The sequence below is a fragment of the Pan troglodytes genome, chromosome 9 (genome assembly GCF_028858775.2).
Source record: "Pan troglodytes isolate AG18354 chromosome 9, NHGRI_mPanTro3-v2.0_pri, whole genome shotgun sequence".
NCBI lineage: Eukaryota > Metazoa > Chordata > Mammalia > Primates > Hominidae > Pan > Pan troglodytes.
Genome location: NC_072407.2, coordinates 71,134,758 through 71,156,816, shown reverse-complemented (window position 1 = coordinate 71,156,816; position 22,059 = coordinate 71,134,758). Strand labels below are relative to the sequence as shown.

Here is a 22,059-nt window from a genome sequence, read left to right as displayed (position 1 = left end):
ACTTTAAAGTTCTCCAGCTCCCAAAAAATCAGGGACTTTCCAATTTAGAAAATACCCTCACTGGATGGCCCTGCCCATCCAGCCATTAGCTTCTCAAGCAGGCCAGGCAGTCCCTGGCCTGCCCACCTCTCCGCAGGCATCAGCCCCAGCACCACCTCTTGGATATGGAGCAGACACAGCATTGCCCACTGCCCTGGGCCCTCCTTACTCCTTCTCTGTCTGGACCAGTTCTTCCTCTTCCCTCCCCACATCCTGTTGCAACCATTCATGCTCAGGGATCCTCCTCTCCCCAGAAGCTGTGGCCTCTGAAAACCCCAAACGCTGCCATTTGCTGTCCCACCTGCCTTTCTGTGGCTGGGCCCCCACACAGCCAGATACAGATGATGTCCCCTGCCCTGGTCACTCAGCAGGTGAGGGCTGGGCCCTGGGAGCCTGGCCTCTGTGTAGCCCTGAGTGGGAAGATGGTGGAGGGAGGCCTGTCCCCACTGGAGCAGTTCACCAAGGACAGGAGGCTGGGACAAGCTCCCTCCATCCCCTGCCCACAGGCTCAGAGAATCACCCAGAGGCACCTTCCCACAGCACCTCACTGGGCAGCCGGGCCTGGGAGCCAGGGCCAGCAGGCCTCAGGGGACCTGGACAGTTTGGTTTTGCTTAGTGGATCTGGACAAACTGGAAGTGTAAAGGGCTGCACTGGACGTACCCAGCTGGGCAAACTGGAAGTGCTTCAAAGAGTTTGGAGCAGGGCCGGGCGGCCGGTTCACACGGCTGCGGCCAAGCTCAGCCCATCACTCAGGCCACCTGCCAGAGCCCATGCACCACCTCGCTGCTGCCCCTCCCCACTGCCAGCGGTCATGGACCCTGCCCACAGAGCCCCTCGGCAGCAGGGAGCTCCGGGCCAGCCAAGCGCAGGCCTCCTCCTCCATGAGATATTAATCAATCACATCCTGATAGTGATCAATGGAGGGCCCCTGGCAGCAATGGGCTGGCCAGCCTCCAGGCTCACCGTCCAGAGGCAGGAACGCCGAGGATGGCAAATGTGATCTTTGGCAAGGGACAGCACATTGTCTTACCGCTGTGGGAAAATGCTTAATGCGCAAACATTTCCTTAAAACGAGCTGACAAGGAAACATTCAAGATGGCCTTATTAAAGATAATCATCCTGGCTGAACAGGACAAAAATAGATTAAGTCCCTTCCGAACTCTGAGAGCAGGATACGTGGCCCAGCAGAGCATCACTAAACCAAGGCGGGTGGCAGCGGGGAAAGACTCCACGGCTTTCCCTTGGGTTTCACCACTTGGAGAAGCTTCCCAGTCGGCTGGCGTGGAAGCCCAGCTCCTCACCCCACCCCAAGCACAGGGCAGGCACTGAGCCCCGGGCTGGCAGAGGTAGGGAGTGGGCTGCAGGCATGGGGCGGGGAGGGGGCCTCCGGAGCTGCACACAGGAATGTCAGGGCCTGGCTTAATTTCTAAACCTGCCATATGGCCCTGCGTCCTGGGACCCAGGCTGGTGGCCAAGGAGGAGCCCTGGGACTCGGTCCACAGCCCTCCAGGCCGGCTGCACAAAGCCATTTTTCAAAGGTGTTTCCCAACAGTCTCTCTCGAAGGAACTGCCCTTTGAGAAGCTGTCTTGGGCTCGAGCCAGGCAGGGCTGTCTGGGGGCTCTTGGCAAATGTGCCAGCCGTCCCCAGATCAAAAGTGCCTTTCTTGGTTTGCTCACTGCCTCTCTGTGCCAGGTGAATGAGCTGTGGGGGCACCCCGGGCCGGGCAAGGCCAGAGTTGTCTTACCCAGACTCAAAGATGGGGGTGGGGGCTGACCACAGGTGCGGTGTGCCCCACTAATCCATGGAAACCCCAACCCACGGGGCAATGGCTCACGTTACAAAAGACCCATGGCGGGGCCCCTTCAAACCGAAGCTCCCCAAGGACATGGCACTGTTGCTCAGGGATCATTCGCCATGTGACACAGAGAGGCCCAGACCAAGGAAATGTAAGGCCAGAGGGCTCACAGGCCCTGCCAGCTGACGTGGCCTCGGTCTAGACAGAGAGACGGGAAGAGTGGGCACGACGGGGGTCTGTGAAACCAACCCAACCTTCATTCACCCACCACGGGACCCTCCCTTCTGGGCAGAGACAGGTGCTTTCGACCCAGCAGGTGGGCGCTGACAGCTCTACTGCCACACAAGCCCCTGGCATCTTCTCGCTGCAGACACACTTGGTGGCAAGTGCTTGCGTGTGGACGCTGCGTGGCCCGATGTCCCATCGGTCAGTGTCCAAGAGGAAGGCTCTGGGATGCCGCTTATGCAGAGAGCCCTGCACGCACCACTCCCAGCTTCACCTGTGCTGCCAGGCTGGGACCAAGTCCACCTTGGAGATGTGGCTGGCAACTGTCATCGCTACCAGGTCCATCTCGCTGCCACTCACTCCCCACTGCCCTCCAATAACGCCAACAAAACCCACGGTGGAGCCAGGGTCTCGGGGGAAAGAAGAAAGATCTGCAAGAGCCTCCCCGACCATCTCCAGATGACTGAGCCCCACAGCTGACTTGCACGGACGCTGATCTGCATCGAAGGCTGGCCCCGGGCCAGGCACCTGGGAGGGCTTTGGGCCCGTCTCCCACCTGTCCTCGCCTTAAGCCAACAGGGCAGGAACTGTGGTTATTCCCGTTCTGCAGATGAGGCACCCAAGGCACAAGGAGTCTGTGCAGCCAGTGGGTGGAGGAGAAGCTGGGGCCACCCCCGGAACATTTCTGAGGACACCATTCCTGGCCCTGTACAAACCGACTCTGTCGTCTCCATTTGCTACAGAGAACCAGCAACTGATGCCAGTGCAGTGCAGAGAAATAACGGGCCCATTTTACAGATGTGGAAACTAAAGTTCAGGCAGGTCCAATAATTTGCCCAAACACCAAACAGCTGAAAATGGCAAGGCTGGGATCAGAAGGAAGACTGGATGCTAGAGCCTCCCTGGCCCCCATCCCTTCATTCCTGATACCTGCACCCCACTCTCTGGCCTTCACCCCTCCCAATGCCTTGCTGGGTTCCGCCCCTTACCGTAAAAATCAAAAAGCTGCCTGCTCGTGAATGCTTGTGAGAGAGAAAACACCTGGAAAGGTAGAATCAGGTGCTCCTAAAATTCACATCCACTTGGAATCTCAGATGTGACTTTACTTGGAAATAAGGTTCCTGCAGATGTAATAAGTTGAGGTTATACTGGAGCAGGGAAGGCCCTGAATCCAATACAATCGGTGTCCTTATAAGTAGAGAGAAATGTGGACACACACAGAGGAGAAGACACATGAAGGGGGAGACAGAGACTGGAACGACGCAGCCACAAGCCAAGGAACACCAGAGCCGCAAAAAGCCAGGAGCAGCAAGGAGGGACGCTTCCCTAGGGCCTTCAGAGGGTGCCCGGTCCTGCTGGCACCTGCACCTGGGACTTCTGGCCTCCAGAACTGCAACACAGCACATCTCCATGGTCTAAAGCCACTCAGGCTGTGGTACTTTGCACAGCAGCCCCAGAAAATCAGCACAGCACCCAGCACCCCGCATCTGGGGGTCAGCTCCCACCTGTTCCTACCACATTATTGGCCAACTGAGGATGGGAGTTGAATTTTGTTCTGGAACAAATAATAATAATAAATGCCAGAACTCGCCAACCCTATGCTCGGGTCCCCAGAGCCTGGAAGGGTGGCCTCTCTGGAGAGGGTTCCTGCTTGCACCAGCCAAGTGGGTGGCCCCTCTGTAACCTCTACCAGATTCACTTTTCCCCCGTGTCTCCCGTCCAGCCCGGAGTCCGCCTCCCGGGGCCGCTGCCACCATGCAGGTTGGAGCAGAGCTCGCCATCCTGCCTGCCCCGTGGTCATGTGGAGTCGCTGCCTTTCAGTTATGCGGCAGGACTACTTGCCAGGTGGAAAGTGGGACCATCAGCCCTGGCGCCCCCAAACAAATTCTTGGCAACTGAAACAAATGCCAGAGGTGGATGAGCCGGGCAAGACTGCCTCCCAGAGGGGGCACACTGCCGGGCCTGCGAACCCTTCATCAAACCCCAAGGAGCCGGTGAACGTTTGATGAGGGTCCTGGGGTCTCAGGCCCTTCTGCCTGGGCCAGTCTCATGTCCCGCTCGAGTGACGTGGGTCAGCAGTTTCCCTCCAGCCCAGCCATGGCCATCGTTGCCCACCTGCCACCTCTCACGGGAGCAGGGCCCCCACTCCTCCTTCCCAGCTCTACTGAGAGGTCTCCTTGCCTCCAGCCACAGAGCCCCTGATGCACCCCTTCCTCCTGGCCAGAGCACAGGCTGTGCACTGCCTGTCCCCACGGCTGAGCTAATACCGCCACCTTTGGGCACTCAGACTGAGACAATATCCCCCACCTGTGTTCTCCTGTCTTCACTGGGTGACTTCTAACCTCAGACAGTCCCCAAAACAAATGCAATCCCTTTTGCCTATCAGAGTGGCCAACACCACCCTGGTTTCTGGAGGCAGCCAGCCCAGGTGTGCTCAGGGGTGGGCGTGTTCCAGGATGTTCTGAGCCCCAGCTCCCTCCTCTGTTAAGTCAGAAGTGAGGATGCATGAGTATGCACAGCACACTTCCACACAGTGTTCCCGCTGCAGCCACCGACGGAGGTCCAGGGTCCCCCAGGCTCTGCTGTGATGCTGGCCCAGCATCCAGAGTTTTCCTTGACCATTTTTCCAGGGCTGTGCCAGAGGCTGGGTGGGCTTTGCCAAGGAGAAAAATCAGGGAGGGGGCGTGGGCAGAGCTGATGGACAGGCAGGGCACCCGGGGCCCAAGCCACTGCTGCACTCAAGGAACAGACATTGGGGTGACCTCAGAAATTGCCTGGGATGTCTGGGCCTCAGTTTCCCCTCTCAGTCCTCCCTGCCCTGTCCACTTCCAGGAGAAGGGGCTGTGCAGTGCGGGGGGAAAGGCGGAGCTGTCCAACTCGGCCTCTGATAGCTCCCAACCTATTTCCCCTTCTGGGACTTTGGCCCTGTCTGCAAAGCGTGACCCCCCTCACCAGTGGCCCACTGCATCCCCAGGCACAGAGCCTCTTTCCTTTGCCCCAGTGAAGCCTGAAAATGGCCTTTCCCTAAGCGCACGCACCGGCAAGGGGTGACTGCAAGAGCCTCCTGGAGACCCGGATTTCTGGGGAAATGAGGTGGAATGAGTCGCATACCCACAGAAGCGCAGGGTCTTTTCAGCACCTCACATGCCTGGGGGCACTGACGTGGCCCACCCGGGGAGAAGGGAGTCTGAGTGTCCCCACAGTGACTGGCAGGTAGACAGACCCAGGGGCTGCTCCAGCCCCACCCAGTGGGAACCCCACAGCCAGAGAGGGCCCCATCAGTGCCCTGCACTCCAGGTGGCCGGCTGGCCTGGTGGTGGGAGCCAGCAGCCCACCTCATCACACCCTCTCCCCACTAAGAGCAAGCTACCCTCCCTCCTGGCTAGAATCTAACAAGTGTTGGTTGTCACTGCCACCACACAGATTCCCCTAGGGTCCCTTAGGCAAGGGTTGTAAGGTTCCCAGCACAGGCCCAGGAAGGCTGCCAGGAGGAGGAGGAGCTCCTGCCAGGAGGGGACTCCCCCTGCCTTCCCGGGCCTGGTGCTGAGCAGGACAAGGAGGGTACCAGGGCCTGGGCACTGGGTCGCCTGCTGCTAGGCTCTGCTGCCCTCCGCTGGCCTACCCAGGAACTGCGTGTGCCCAGGGCAGCATCTCCAGGTGTGTCTAGCCTACCTACTCTACCTGGCCCTGCCTCTGGACATGCAGGGCCTCTGTCGCAGGCCCTCACCTGTATGCAAATTATGCTCTGAGGGCATCTTGTAGGTTACAAGCCTCTGGTCCCCAGGCCCAGCTGGGACGGGCTCAGTCATGCCTGCCCTCATCTGCTAGGTCTACGATGCTCCTTCCCTGGTGCACACTGGGGGGTGGCGATCGCTATTCAACACCATCTGGGGCTTCTTCAAAAGGTGATAACGTCACCCCTGAGACAAGGTGGGCATTGGGACCCAGCACCGATGTGGGACCGAGAGGTAGGAGGCTCGCAGCCCTGCCAGGAGCCCCTCCCACTCACTTCCACCTCATCTCACACACCAGGAACCTGAGGCCAGTGGAAAAGGGGCCACAGTGCCCGTGCCCACAGAGCTGGGCTCATATCCAAGACTGTGTCCCCTCCAAGCCCAGCTCATCACTCTCTGCCCTGCCAGTGATTGACAAACCAGTGGACCAGCCAGCAGGCCTCCTCTGAGGTCTCCCAGACTGCCTGCTCCTGGAGAAATACCCAAGGTGACTGATGCCCCATGCGGCTGGAGCACTCCCCACTTGGGCAGGCAGCTTTGCACCAGCACCACCCCGCCATGCCTGTCCCATTGACCCCCCAACCCTGGGCCCAGGGCAGGTTGTCCCCAGATGCCGCAGCCCCCTGAGAGGTCACAGGGCATCCCTCTGCCCAGCTGGTACCCCCAGCCCAGGCTCGGGCAGCATTCGAGGCCACCGCTCCAAACAAAACTGAGAGAGAGGGGCCCTGGGGACAGCCCCAGGCTGCAAGCTCTCCACAGGCTCCTGGAACCCAGGGGCTCAGGCCTAGATGTGTTCCAGAAGCACCCCTGGGCCGCTGCATGGAGAAACAGCAGGGCGCAGAAGCATAAAATCGTTGCACTTGCCCCATGTGGCCTTGGCTGCCTGGAGGTCGCAATGTGAGGTCTTGCGGAGCTCGGCACCCAGAAGTGGCTGCTAATGAGCACAATTCGGGGGCTGCACTGGTCTCCTCTGTCTGCCACAACAAATCACCACCGACCCGGAGCTCAGAACAGCAGAGGTTTCTTCTCCCACAGTTCCGGGGGTCAGAAATCAGGGCATTGGCAGGGCTGTGCTCCCACCGGGGGCTCTAAAGGAGGGTCCTTCCTGCCTCTTCCAGCCGCGGAGGGCTCCCAGCATTCCCTGGATTGTGGCCGCATCACTCCAGTCTCTGCCCTCTGTCTTCACGTGGTCTTTTCTGTGGTCTCTGCCTTCTCTATTCTTATAAGGCACCAGCCATTCTATTCAGGGCGACCCTAAATCCCGCATGGCCTCGCCTCAACGTGTTTAACCTAATTACACCTGCAAAAACCCTATTACCCAAATAAGGTCGCATTTGAGGTGCCAGGGGTTAGGACCTGGTCATACTTTGGGGGATCCCCGCTCAGCCCACTACAGTGATGCTAATGCTGGGAGGTGGTTCTCATTGTGTGACCCCCGGCCGGCAGCATCAGCAACACCAGGGAGCTGGTCAGGAGCGGAATTCCCAGGTCCCTCCCAGGCCTGACAAATTGGAACCCTGGTATGGGGCCCGGCAGCCTGTTCCATGAGCTCTCCAGGAATCCCAATGGACACAAATGTTTGGGAACCACTGGAACAATGCTGGAAAGCTACCCCACCACCCCGCTTTCCATATGTATTGGAGAGTCTCAGTTTTGGGTGGATCGGGTGCCATGCTACGGGCTCATTTATTGGGACCGACGGCGTCTGGGACATTCCATCCAGGAGCACTCACAGGCCCACAGCCAGCTGTGAGACAGGAGGGAGAGGTCAATGTTGGGACAGACAGAACAGGTGGTAGGAGCTGAGAGGGGGTTGTTCTGATGGGGGAGATCAGGAAAGCCCTCCTGGGGAGGGGGCTGGGCCGACCCCATCCCCTCCCTGCCACGGCTAAGCCACTAAACTACACCGGAGCTGAGGTACAGCTGAGCTTAAAATCAGAGCTAAGCTACTACACTCATAAAAGACAGGCAGGAGCCCTGCATGGACCAACAGAAGGCGTGGCCGTCCCGGGCCTGGGAACTTCCTGGCACTCCCTCCAATGTGAGCATGTCACAGACCATAGTCGTGTTCATGAGGCCTCTGCCCCATCAGGAGCAGAAGTCACAGGTGCCTTCAAATCACACGGCCGCCACAGCCGGCATCTCCACGCGTCCTTCCTGCTCAGCGCCACACTGCAGCTGCACAGGCCTTACTCTGTCACACCTTGGGGTTTGGGATATTCTGTTAACTGCTGCTCGATGTAATTATTTTCCTTGTGGCTCCGTGGATTTGGAGCTAATTTAAAGACATTATTCAAGGCTGGGCACAGTGGTGTGGCACTTTGGGAGGCTGAGACAGCCGGATCCTTTGAGGCCAGGAGTTCAAGACCAGCCTTGCCAACATAGTGAAACTCCATCTCTACTAAAAATACAAAAAAAAATTAGTCAGGTGTGGTGGTGCACACCTGAAATCCCAGCTACTCAGGAGGCTGAGGCAGGAGAATTGCTTGATCCCAGGAGGCAGAGGCTGCAGTGAGCCAAGATCACGCCACTGCACTCTCCAGCCTGGGTGACAAGAGCAAAACTCCATCTCAAAATAAATAAATAAATAGAATAAAATAAAGACATTATTCGAAGAAAGGGCCACGGATTCAGCACATGCCTAGAGGCCCTGGCACCCAATTGGCTACAAACCTTGACTCCCACCCTCTGGCCAATCCAGAACTTCCTGGTATTTTAAAGTAGCTTGTAACTATTTGTTTCACCATCAGGATAAGATGTGTGTGTTCGTTCGTGACTTTAAACATCTTATTTTTCCTCATAGTTCTTAAAGTTCAGCCTGGAATGGTTTAAAATACTAAAAGGGGGCCGGGTGTGGTGGCTCACGCCTGCAATCCCAGCACTGTGAGAGGACGAGGTGGGCGGATCACTTGAGGTCAGGAGTTCGAGCCTGACCCAGCCTGGCCAACATGGTGAAACCCAATCTCTACAAAAATCTAAAATTAGCCGGGCATGATGGTGGGTGCCTATAATTCCAGCTACTCAGGAGGCTGAGGCGGGAGAATTGCTTGAACCCAAGAAGCAGAGGTTGCAATGAGCCAAGATCACGCCACTGCACTCCAGCCTGAGGGACAGAGCAAAACTCCATCTCAAAAAATAATAAAATACTAAAAAGGACAATAAAAGGAGCAAATGCCCCACTGACCCAACAACCACAGGACACGTTCATATGTCTGCAGTATTGTTTCTCTGCAAACACACCTGTAACGGGATTTAAAATAGGCATTTCCACCTGAAAACCGGACATGTGAATCCCAAGGCAGGAGCCCTCTGGACATAAGAATTTACAAAGGAAATGAATAAAAACCAGCACCCGACTTGTAGGCCTCTTCACCCACTGGAGAAGAGAGAACACCCAGAGGGACCCAGAAAGTGGGGTTAGTGCAAACGATGTGGCCACTCCACCAGCTAACACCCAGCCTGGTGAGAGGGCTCAGAGCCACCTGGAGGGTAGACTGGTGCCCCCCACATGGAGATGGTGCCTGATGCCACAGCAGCCCAGCCATGCAGGGGTGGGCCAGGGAGGGCACCTCCAGCCTCCAGCCAGTGAGCCCAAGAATACCTGAGGCTGCTGGGATCCAGGTGGGGACCACGCGGGAGGGGCAGAGGGCCCTGGCATGAACTGTTTGAAGACTGGCTTAAGGACCCATGGGAGGACCAGGGTCCCCAGTGCCTGAGGTGCTGGACCAATGAAGGGCACAGCAGAGGAGTGGACAGGCACCCAGGGAGCCCGATTCAGCTGGAGGCCACCCACATCACCCAACGTCAGAGCCCACCTCCATCGACCCAGGAAAGAAAGGCCCCTCACCTCTGATCTCTCCCGCCAGTGCCTCGATCAGCAAGTCTGGAAGGAAGAGGTGCCAGGAGAGAGGAAGTGGCCGGATCCCAGGAGAGAACTCCGTCCCAACAGAGTTCCCATGAGTTCCGCAGCTGACCCACATCCCCCTCCTTCCCGACATGCCTGGCGCCCCTCACCTGGCAATGGGAGGGCCCAGCTGCACCAGGGATGGGTCCTGCAACCACAGCTTCGAAGGTCCCTCATCTGGAGCATTGCTACCGGAAGCTCTGCCTGCTGCACCCCACACTACTTCTCCCTCCCTCACTCTTCACTCCACTCTGCACTTATCAAGGTCATTACCACAGGACATGGGAAAGGAGACGGGCCATATGCCCACCACCATCCTGAAGATTGAGAGCTAAGGACATGAGTGTAGAGAGGCCGGTGGTCCACCCAGACCGCAGTCACTATGGCTGAGCCCAGGCCTGGAAACCCAGGAGCCGCCCCGTGGGAAGTCCGTGGCCACAGCTTGGGGCTGCAGGCAGAGCGGCCCTGGGCTCACACTGTACCTTGCCACCTGTCTGCATGGGTCCCTGAATCTCCTTGTGCCTCAGTCTCCTCACCTGCAAGATGGGGACAGTGACCCCACATGCAAGGAGCTCCAAGGGTTGAACCTGGTGGTTGAAGCTCACAGCCCATGCCGGGGTCGCTGGCTCAGCTTCCTCACTGCCATTCTCCCAACAAGCCCACTCGCCTCCCTTTCCAAAAGACAGGACAGGTGCCAGGAAAAGCCGATTTCAAGTCCAAGACCACAGCCAGTAGCAGGCACGACCCAGGCCAAGCCTCAGACTCTAGGCCAAGTGTCACCTGCCACCTTCCACGGTGACACACGGAGCCACTGGGACTGGCCACCCTGCCATGGTGGGCAAAGGGCCGTCCTGGGAGTTGCATCTGATGCTGCAGCATTGGTTCAGCGAGTGTTTATCCGGGGCTAGGACAAGCCAGGCACGCAGAGCTCACGTTTCCACCCAGAGGTACCAGGGGGTGGAAAGCAGAGAAGGTTGGGAACGGGAGGAGCAGCGGCAGCACCATTCACCAGCCAGGCAGCCTTGGCAGGTTATCCACCTTCTTTGATCCTCAGTTTCCCCATCTGTCAATAGGGCCACAGCGGGTGACTCTGTAAGATTAAACACATCCATCTTCCAGCCTGCAGGTAAAGGGCTCCAGAAAGCACCTAGAGGCCAGCAGGCCCCCAGCAACATGACTTCTGTCTACCAACCAATTATCACTATTATTACTCTCCTGAGATTCCTTTTAAGGGAAATGAAATGCAGACAATGGGCATGTGTTCCCTGCCTTCAACACTAGAAGGTGCCTTCATACCCTTCACCCCCAGGCCTCCCGCCATGAACCTTCAAAACACACGGAGACCAAATTGAGGCTTCTGTGGGTCCTGGCTCACATCCCAATGTTTCCCAACATGGTGCTGGGGTCACCAACGCTGGGTGGTAGCCTTCTCCAGGCCTAGCCCACCCAGGGATGTCTCCGCCAGGAAGGGCAGGGCTCACCAACAAGACCCGTGCCTCTTCAGGTAGAAACCTTTTCCCTTTTCCCAAAGGCCCTCAGGAAGCTCCAAGCTGGCCTGGAGTAACAGTGGGTCTTCGGGCTTCATATCCAGCCTCTTCCTCCTCCTCCTGGTCCCAGCCTTTTCTCTGCTGTCATCCCCCTGGTACGTCCAGGTGAGAACGTGAGTGCCCCGTGCCTGGCTCACAGTAACCTCAGATAAACACTGACAGCATGCTACAGCACCAGATGTAAGCTACCTTCTGTTCTTTCTGGCATTCGATGGCATGAATATCTACAAATTTCTCCACATCACAAGGCCTCACAGGGTGAGTGGAGGGGCTCAAAAGCCCAGGAGCATGGAGCTGGGGGATGGGAGGCATCAGCCAGGAACTTCCAGACCCCACAGAGGCCGGGACCCCATCTCTGCTCTCTTCATGCCCAGGGGCTCTTGCTGATGTCCGTGCCCCTGAGCGTGGCAGGGTCCGGCCAGGCTCTCCACATCCAGTCATGTACCCTGCACACACCCCAGAGCCAAGGCAGACGGGCCAATGTCCTGCCTGGCTCCTACCGGCCAAGCCACGTGTCCGCCAGTGTGGCCGGGGGCACAGCAGCACTGAGCAGCCAGCACTTTTCCCTGATGCCCCCACCCAGAGAGGCTGGGTTCATTCCAACCACCCAGAGAAGGGGCCTTTCTGTAGCTGCTCCTCCCAAAGCACTGCTGGTTTCAAACTGGCCCCTAGCAGCTCTGGGTGCTCCTTACAATTTGCTGAAAGAAAACAAGGGAAGGAGGGAGGGAAGCTGGCGCTCCTAGGCCAGTCGACCCCCACGTGTGGCCCCTGCCAGCAGCAGCACCTGGAACTTTTCACACGTGTACATCCTCAAGCCTGGCCATCTCAATCAGAAACTCTGGGGCAGAGCCTGGGAATCTGCATTGTCAACATTCCCCAGGGAGTTCTGATGCACGCTCATGTCTGAGGGGCGCTGGCAGACACCTGCCTGGCACTGCATAGGTCTCAGCTTCAGAAATAAGAACCACTCTAGAATGTTCACCGTGGACTTGTGTTATTGGGCCCCCGCCCACCTCACAAGTCAGTGTGCCCGTCAGCTGTGCTTAAAAAGGCCACAACCTGCAGGGCCTGGGAGGCAGGCAGGCAGGCTCACCTGGCGACAGGTGCTGCCGGGGCCCAGGCCCAGGTGTGGATTAACCAACTGCGGTCGGAACCGCGGAGGCACCCAGGCCTACCCAGACCCCCCACAGGTATGGGTCCCACCACCCTGTGAGGCTCCGATTGAATTACTCAGAAGAATAGCTGGCCCCCCACACACACCCTGAAACGTGATTAGAGGGCTGGGGAGAGGCGTGCAGGAGGCTGTGCCCGCTGCCCTGGGCCGTCTGCTGGCCACTTTGATGTGAGGAGTGTTGTCTGGGCTCCACGCCTCCTCTTTGATTTTTAGGAGCAGTGCAGTGTGCCCAGTCCCATTTGGTGGTTTTTAAGCAAGAGCTCTTCTAACCTTTTCCTAAGAACCACTAATTATCTCAGGCGGGAAACCCAATCCAAGCCGTTCTGGCAGTAGGGAAGATTCCCCCTGCTGTGCCCAGCTGGACAGAGACCACATGAAAGGCCCCAGCCTGCTCACTAAGACCCCGCTCCCAGGCCCCAGCAACAGATTGGGCATGGGTCTTGGACCCCATCCAGCCACCTGCACTGGGGACAGCACGTGGGAGGGAACCTGGGAGAGGACCCTGATGGCCACTGAGTGCTCCCACTGGCGACACCAGGCCTGCGGGGCCGGCAGAACCGCTGCTCTGGTCAGCCCTGTGCTTGAGCCCTGGGGGCAGAAGACCTGCCAGCCCGGCCCTGCCCAGCCCCGCCAAGCCCCGACCCACCTCTGCCCCACTGCTGCCCCTGGCACTGCACCTCCTGCCACTGCCCAGCAACGTCCCTGTGGCTGACCCCTGCCTGGCCTCCTCATTCCTGCTTTGTCACTTCTCTGGCTCTTCCCTGGGTCTTCCCCATCAGTCCACACAGGATCCTCCCACGTGAAAACCACCACAATATCCTCTTGACCCCGCCTCCCCTTTGCAACGAGATTCCCTGAGGGAGCCGTCCATCCTCACTGTCTTCAATGCCTCTCCTCTCGCTCTCCTTTTAATATTTGGCACATGCAAAAGAACACATGTAACATGTGCATATTCCTAAGGTTAATACCATGACCATGAGCCCTGCCCAGCCCCGCCAGGACAAGAACTTCCCCTGGAACTTGCTCATGGCAGTCAGTCCCTTCCCATCCCATCCCCATTTCCCCAAGAGGTGGCCACTCCCTGGACCATAGGCTTCTGGCCATCTTGTGTTGAAGTAATCGCAGCACTAACCAGACCATAAGCTTCTGGCCGTCTTGTGTTGAAGTAATCTCAGCACTGACCGGACCATAGGCTTCTGGGCATCTTGTGTTGAAGTAACCTCAGCACTGACCGGACCATAAGCTTCTGGTCATCTTGTGTTGCAGTAATCTCAGCACTGACCGGACCATAGGCTTCTGGGCGTCTTGTGTTGAAGTAACCTCATCACTGACGTATGCGTGCCTACATGGTATGTTGTTTAACCTTGCTTTTGAATTTTACATGAATAATACCGTGCCGTGTGGAGACTTCTGGAACTTGTTCACCCAACATTATGTTTCTAAGATTCTTCCAGGTAGCTCTTTGCAGCTGGAGTTCATTCATGTTCACGGCCGTGTAATACTCCACTGTCACCAAGCTGCAGCGTACCTGTCATTCTGTTGAGGACGTTTCAGCTGGCAGATGTGTTGCTAGTACTGATACTGCTCTTAGGATCACTCTGCCGACTGTCTTCCAGTGCACACGGGCAGCGGTTTCTCTTGTGAGTGTATCTAGCAGAGAATTACCAAGGTACATCCTATTCAATTGCAAGAAATGACATCAAACAATTTTCCAAAGAGGTTGTTTCAGCTTAGCTTGACTCTTAAGAATAAACATGTAAGTACCAACAATTAAGATGGTCCAACCTCTTCCATTTTGACCATGGAGTGAGTGAAATGTTGTGTTTCAGTTTCATTTTGCATATTCCTAATAACTAGTAAGACGGAGCAACTTTTGACATAGCTATGGAACCCGGGTGTTTGCTTTTCTGTGAAAAGCCCAACTTTCTACTGCTTTGTCTTTTTCTTCCTAATTTGTAGGTACTCTTTACGTGGTCTGGATATAAGTTCTTAGTTGTTCTCAGTTACCAAAATCTTCTCCCAGTGTGTGGCTTGCCTATTTTATGGCCTTTTTTAAAGAAAGAAGTTCTTAATTTAAATATATTGAGTTCATCTTCTAAACGTTCTAAAACTTGCTTTTCACACTTAAGCCCGCCTCCAGTCGGTATGTACTTTTGTGTTAGGTGTGAAACAGGGAACTTATTTCTTTCTTTTCCCACCTGGGCTGGAATTTCTGGCAGCATTTATTAAATAACCATCCCTTCCCTGCGGGTTTGCTGCCATCCGTCGCAGTTCTGCATTTGTGCAGGGCTCCCGGGCTCTCTTCCCTTAGCCGATCCGCCCCTTGCGCCGGTGTGCGGGGCTCCCGGGCTCTCTCCCCTTAGTAGATTCGCCCTTGCGACGGTGTGCGGGGCTCCCGGGCTCTCTCCCCTTAGCCTATCCGCCCCTTGCGCTGATGTGCGTGGCTTCCGGGCTCTCTCCCCTTAGCCGATTAGCTCCTGCACCAGGACCACGCTGCTGTGGCTGCTGTCCCAGCAATGTAAGTCAGGAATAATGGAGCAGCAATTCCCTCAACTGGATTCTCCCACAGAAAGGATTTTTGCTCTTCTTGTTTTTGTACTTTCATGTTAATTTTTCAATCAACTTATCAAATTTTGTGGGGAAAAAATGGCATTATGTTTAGAATTATAATGAATATATGGATGAAATTGGAGAAGACTGACATTTTTACAATATCAATTCTTTTTGACCATGAAGATAGAAAAACTGTGGTGGCCAGAATTCCAAGATGACCCCAGTGATCCTTACCCTTACACAATCTCCTCCCGTGAATAAGTCACTCCCGGAATTGGGCTACGTTAGGTGGCACACAGGACTTTTAAGGATGGGCAGTTGTCCTGGTGGGTCTGACCTAATCAGGTGAAACTGTAAACCGCACAGGCTTTTCCTAGAGATTCAAAGGGCGAGTGGGAGTCAATGTGAGGCAGCTTCTTTGTTGCTGACTTTGAAGATGGAGGGGACCCTATGGCAACGAATGTGGGTGGCCTCTAGTCCCTAAGAGCAGCCCCTGGCTGACTGCCAGCAGGAAACGGACATCAGCCCAACACCTGCAAGCAACTGCATTTGGCCAACAACCCAAGTGAGTATGGGAGCAGACTCTTCCCTGGAGCTCCCAGAAGGAACCCAGCCCACTGACACCCCAATTTCTGCTGAACGGAGGACCTACCAAGCCGTGCCTGGATGTCTGACCTGCAGCTTGGAGCTAAGAAATGAGGTTGTGATAAGCTACCAAGTATGTGGGGACTTGTTACACAGCAACAGAAAACTACCATAGTCTCTATTTACTTGTATCTACAGTCATGGGCTTTAATGAAGTTTTATAGTTTTCTGTATATAGGCCTTGAATATCTTTCCTTCCATTTATTTTTAGAAACCTTAAGAATTTTTAATCTTATTTAAATATCTTTTAAAAAATGAATATAACTGAATCCTTGAATATAATTTATAAGCTTATTGCTACTGTCTAGAAAAGCAATTGATTTCAGTATATAATCTCAGGGCAGGCCAGGTGCAGTGACTCACACCTGTAATCTCAGCACTTTGGGAGGCCAAGGTGGGAGGATCACTTGAGCCTAGGAATTCAAGAATAGCCTGGGCAACATAGAGATACTCCATCTCTACGAGAAATAAAACAATTAGCCAGACCTGGTGGCATGTGCCTGTAGTTACAGCTACTCAGGAGGCCGAGGTAGGAGGACTGCTTGAGCCCACGAGTTGGAGGCTGCAGTGAGCCATGATCACACCACTGCACTCCAGCCTGGGTAACAGAGCAAGACCCTAAAATAAATAAATGAATAAGTAATAAAGTAAAAACTTTTTAAATCTCATAGCAAACAACTGTGCTGAATTCTTACTATTCTTAATAATTTTGGCTTTTCTATGTAGACATCATATTTGAGAATAAAGCATTACGTTTCTTCTATTGCTGTTTTTATGTACTTACATATTTATTGCATCTTAATGAGCCAGGACCCTCAGCAGCATGTAGATTTTGCTGTTGCTGATTGTAAAGGCCCTGACAGTGACAACTTCCATTTGGAAAGCTGTTTGCTGAAGGTTTTGGCAGCAGGGCGTCCACACAAGAGGGGCACACAGTGTGGGAGTCAAAGCCCCAGTCAGATGAGCAGGGCATCTCTGTGGGGAGTGGGTGGCAGTGATGGGAGGCTGGGGACATGCAGGAAAACTGACCCAATAATAGATTGAGGAGAATGAGAACCATTCCCAGAAAGGGCCTTACAGCTATGGAAAGAGAGAAAAACTGGAACGTACCCTGTGGTGCTGGGCTAAAATCGGAGGTATTAGTGTCATTCCCAGCTGTGAATAGATGAGACAGAGAGAGAGATGGAAGTACGTGCACATATCCTCTAGCTCTGTCCACTAAGAGCTCCCGGGCGCAGCAATCTGCAACAGCCAGGAGCACGCCTCGCACCCACATCCTGGTTCCTGATGCTACTCTCCATTCAAAGGAACAGGTCTCCTTAGAGCTGCAGCTCACTCCAATAAATGAAAGAGAAAGGGGCAGGCAGGTATAAAATAAGGCTTGAACATCTTTTTGCACCAGAAAGTAAAGAAACAGCTAAAGAACTGTAGGTACATAACAAAAAAAACACAAAAGGCAGAAGAAGGGGCTCCCACGGGCCAAACAAGCAGGACCTGAGCCTGAGAGTAAACGTCATAACAGACCACAGCCCTGAATACAAGAAGGGACCAGGATCCACACAGGTGGGAGCAAGGAAGGAAGGAAAAAGTAAAGGCAGTTTGACAGGGATGGGATATTGGCATCGCTTCACACTACCTCCCCACTCATTCATTACAAAGGGGTCGTTCACTGGGCAGTGGAGAAGCTGACCGTGGCCACCTTCACCAAGCAACAAGAGAGAACACCAGCAGGAGGCTAACTGCATTGGGCAGCCCCTGCCAGGAGGCAGTGTCCATCCTGTGACACTCCTAGACAAAATGCAGACCCAGAACCTACCACAAGGAAACGTCACATGAACACAACCTGGGAGCCATGGGCTTATCTCCAGAAGTGCCAAGGTCGTCTAAGCCCAGGGAGACGGAGCCACCGTCCAGGCAGATTAAGTCGCCATGACCACAAAGCCACGTGCGACTCACTCCTGACACGAATGCGGGTTGGACGCCGTCCCAAAGCACAGAGGGTGCAGGGCCAGAACGGCAACCACTCAAGTGACTCAGAAGGAAGCTTCTCTTTACTGTACTTACAACTTTTCTCCAAGTTTGCGGTGGTTTCCATATTGTTATTGTTATTATTCGACACGAGTAAAAAGAAACTCATGACCTTCTTCTCCTTGGACTCGCTCCTCTCCCCAATCTCGATACCGACTGCACTGTTGTTCGGGTCGCCCCCTCCCCCACCATCCCACAGGGGCTATGGCGTGGGCTCAGCACCTCTGAAGGAAAAGCAGATGAAAGAACTTGTGCCTCCCAGGCAAGAATGCACAGTGCAGGGGCAACCCTGGCAGGGCCCATCCCTTCCTGGTCCCGCTGAGCTTGGGCACAGACCGGGCACCAGGCTCGGTGTGGAGTGTGAGGGGGAGTGGTGTCCCCGGAGTTGTTTCTGGGAGTTGCTGGGTCCACCTTGCCTTAAATGTAGTCAACCAAGTCCCATCCCACCACTAGATGGCACCCAAACCTCAGCAGAAAGGGGGCGTGGGTTGGCCCCTGAAGTGAGAAAACCATTGGTCAATCTGGACCTGGCCTGCTTCAGGTGACAACAAGGCTTTCCACACACTGCTCGCTCGCCCCACCTCCCCAACCCAGGCCCCCTGCCACACACCTGAAGACACAGGAAATAAGGTCACCCATTGGCTTATACATGCCTTTGAGCAAAACAGAAAAGGTGCCCCTCACTGCAGGTAGACAGCCCCCCGCCAGGATACACCTCACAGCCATGTGCCCTTGTGCAATGCACAACCCAAGCAACCTTACTCAACAACCCTACTCCAGAGAAGCAGGACTAGAACTGTGCTGAAGTGAAGAATGACAATCCCATTCTTTGTAAGACTTATTGATGAAAATAACTGGCAATCAGAACCCTAAAGAAACACACCCAGTCACACTCATACAAGCCATGAAATAATAAAACACAGTCAAGGTTCTCTCCATGTCAAACCACCAGCATCCCCACCTGAATGCCCCGGAAGTCTGACGGTTAACCTGTGCAGGCCCTGGTCAGGCCTGTGGTCCCCAAGGGCCGCCGGCAGCAAAGGCACCACGGAAGCTGCAGGGGACAGGGGAGGCCGCTGCTTCTTGCATTTTTGTCTGAAAGGTCCCTGTGGAGTCGACGAGGGAATTCTCACTGAAGCAGCTATAAAAGAAAGCGGAGGGCACGGCGCCTCCCTGAAGCACCAGCAGCTGTTCTGTAGATGGTTGTTGGGCCACACGCAAAGGACTTGGTTCCTGTCCCCAGCTTAGTGGTCCGTCAGAGGAAAGGTCTCTTCCTGCCTGGCTGGCCACAGCATGGCCGCCTCTTCCATGACGGGCACCTGTGTAGGCCAGCCTCTCTCTCCTGCCGCCCCCGCTGGGACGGCAGCCCAGACGTCACCTGCACAGCCACAGGTGCGGGTGCTGGCTCAGCCTCTCTGTGAGCTCATCCTCCCCGGGCTCCTCCAGAATATCCCTGTGGAATTGAGGAAAGATGCACACAGGGGCCTCTAAAGGAGGGAGACCCTGGCCTGCCCACAAGAACAAGGGAGCAGAGCTTAGCAACACATGCGAAGTGAGTGTCACAGGGACACAGAGGCACGGGGACTCAGATGAGCCTCAGGATGGATGTAGCCACTAGAAATATCTACACGGCATTCTTAAAAGCCCAGGGGCCACGTCTTCCCACTGGCTGGCAGGACCGCAGGGCTTGGCTGCAGCAACTCGGCAGCCCCTGGTGGAAGGCACAGAGGCCCCACAGCAGGGCTGCCTCTGGGTGGTCACTTTTCTGGACTAGCAGAGGAACCATCTCAAAGCTGCCAGGAGAAGAGATGGGTGCGGTTTCCTCAGGTCCCTTGTTTACATCCAACAGGATCCAATGGACCCTGAAGGATGGTGCCTTAAATATGCCCAATCCAAGAGCAGGAGAGCAGGACAAAGGCTATGACGCCAGTGGCAGGAAGAAGAAGCCCTCCCGATCCCGGCTCTGAGCTGCTCTCCTAGAGCACAGGACCAAAGCCAGATAACCAGGCGGAGGGGGAGGACAGTCATCAGGGCCTGCCCGCCGCCTCAACCCCTCCACCCCCCAGCTCTTGGCTTCCCATCCCAGGGGGCCAGACAGAAGCGCCTTCCCCACCCACACACCTGAACAGGAGCTCCACAGTCATCTGGTAGGTGGCCTCTGGGGTCCCAGCAAGGGGCTGCAGGTGGCTGCGGGGGTCCCACTTGTGAAGGAAGTTCTGGCAAGCAGGAGGAGTGGCCAGTGAGTGTGGGCCCCGAGTGAAAGCAGCCTTGCCCCATCCCCGGCCCCTCCAGGGTCAGCCACAGGGCACCCACTGAGGGGGCTGAGCCATTCACCCTGGACACCCAGGCACAGGCCCCACGAGGCTGCTGGCTCCTCCTGGAGCCAATGTCCAAGTCCCTCCTTCAGCCCGACCTGGGGGCCTGAGAATCCCCACAGCCCAGATGTCAGGAGCACCCCCCAAGGCCCCAGCAGCCCAGATGTCAGGAGCACCCCCCAAGGCCCCAGCAGCCCAGATGTCAGGAGCACTCCCCAAGGCCCCAGCAGCCAGGGCGGGCAGCACTGAGCCCCACGGGAGGGGCTCAGCCTCACTCAGGACCCGCCTAACCCAGCACGACTCTCCCATCAAAGTTCCAGGCAGGCCCGGCCGGTGGCCTCAGGCCCATCGAAAGTGAATTAGAAACAAACGACCATGGAGAACAGCCTGGGTGGGGATCTCTGATACCTCCAGAATCAGGGCCAGAAACAGGTTGACCCAGATGACAGACGACACCAGCCACCACAATACAAAATAGATCTTGGACCACCTGCGGAGGACAGAGACCCACCCTGTGAACCACGATGAGCAAAGCAAGAGCACTCGATACAAACACCACTGCTGCGTGGCCAGGACAGCTCTCGGGCAGCCGGCCCACACACACCATGATGCAGAGCGCGTTACTATTTCCATCTCAGAAACAACCCAACTGAGGCCTAGAAACGTGCAACAAGCTGCCGAGGTAGCTAAGCCAGCAGGAGGCGGTGCTGGGATTAAAACCCAGGACCATCAGCTGGGGCCAGTCTGAGCTCTTCAAGCTCAGAGCTGAACTATCTCGTTCACTCAGCCTTCCCGGGGCTCCCCCACCCCCATGGAATTCCTCAGAAGCCCCAAACACACCAACGACCTCCAGGAGGTGTAAACCCAGAGTCACTGGCCACCATCCTGAGAGTCACGATGTGGCTATGCAGGGGGCAGGGACAAGGCGAGCCAGGATGCCACGCTGGCCAACTTCCCTGTCAAGGCCCGAGTCCCCGTCCCAGCCACGCTCCGGGCATCCAGTGCAGATGCAGCGTGCCCGGAGGTGAGGGAACCCCCAGGCTGCACGGAGAATCACTGCCGTCAGGGAGACGAGGACTCACGGGCCCGAGTAGCGCCGATACGCATCCAGAAACACCTGCCAGTTGTTCACCACCATCAAGTTCCACAGAGTGACCAGGGCAGCCTGCGGGGGCAGAGACCAGCGGTCCAGGAGGGCCCAGGAGGTGGGGAGGGGAGGAGCCCGGGGAGCAGGGTGCTGGGACAGGGCGCAGGGCTCACCGCAAAGTCATCGAAGTTGTTGGCCCAGTACTCCAGCTGCTCGAAGCTCCCACAGGGCACCGAGCCATTGGCAGGGGCCAGGCTGGGGAACACAACACACCTGGGTCAGGGGCGGGGGCTCCAGGTTCTGAGGCCTGATACCTTACACCCCTTTCCTCTGCTGGCGTGCTCAGCCTGGCCTGAAGGTCCAAATTGGGATACAGAGGCTCAGGGGGCAGGGAAAGTGCTGCTCTGCGCAGGCCACGAGAAATGTGTTTAGCAGACTCCAGGCAAGGGCTCCTAGGAGAGGTGCGGAGCGGAGGTGGAAATTGGGGGTGGGGAAAAGGGGGTGGAGGGAGGAGACGAAGGAACTGGGAGAACACCCTCCCATCCTGAGATGCTGAGCCCACTGAGGCCACCGCCAAGGCTTCCCGCCCACCCCAGCACCCCTGAGACACTCCCTGTGGCACCTCGGACCCCACCTCACCTGCTGTTTCCAGGAGAAGCCACAATGACGCCTCTAAACAAGTTGATCCCAATGATGGCAAATACGTAGTAGACCACCTGGCGGGCCAGGAGCCGGGGACTGGTCAGCCCCACCCATGGGTGCACCCGCCACCCCCCTCCCCAGACAGAACCGCAAAGCCAGAGGATGACTGTGAGGCCAGGACCCTCTGCCCAGGGCTGGGATTCCAGCCTGGCTGCTACTTCAAAACACACGCAGCTGGTCTCCCCCAGGGCTGGCGGGTCCACAGACACAGTGGGGCTCAGGCAGGCGTGGTCATGGAGCTCCTAAGGGAATTAGGGCCCTGCCCCCAGGTACCCTGGCAGCCACAGTTAGGGGACAGGCTGCCCGCCA

General features: G+C 56.2%; 1 protein-coding gene across 23 annotated transcripts in view; it reads right to left on the bottom strand.

Annotated features, from left to right (window-relative positions):
- TPCN2 (two pore segment channel 2) overlaps nucleotides 1–22,059 on the bottom strand; it is an 88,159-nt gene that overhangs the window by 30,741 nt on the left and 35,359 nt on the right. For 14 of the 23 annotated variants that reach the window (XR_010147588.1, XM_016921425.4, XM_016921424.4 and 11 more), the window contains 6 exons: nucleotides 21,688–21,764; nucleotides 21,222–21,303; nucleotides 21,044–21,126; nucleotides 20,370–20,451; nucleotides 19,768–19,862; nucleotides 17,652–19,099 (listed from right to left, as the gene is read on the bottom strand). The exons of 3 other annotated variants lie outside the window; for them this stretch is intronic. Coding sequence is in view for 14 of the 20 variants with exons in the window: in XM_016921425.4 (XP_016776914.1) it covers nucleotides 19,021–19,099; nucleotides 19,768–19,862; nucleotides 20,370–20,451; nucleotides 21,044–21,126; nucleotides 21,222–21,303; nucleotides 21,688–21,764 (498 nt within the window). In the remaining 6 variants the exon portion in view is untranslated. Of the gene's footprint in view, nucleotides 1–16,385; nucleotides 19,100–19,767; nucleotides 19,863–20,369; nucleotides 20,452–21,043; nucleotides 21,127–21,221; nucleotides 21,501–21,687; nucleotides 21,765–22,059 lie in introns of those variants that run through there. 6 more of the 23 variants (XR_010147585.1, XR_010147584.1, XR_010147589.1 and 3 more) reach the window with 4 other exon arrangements.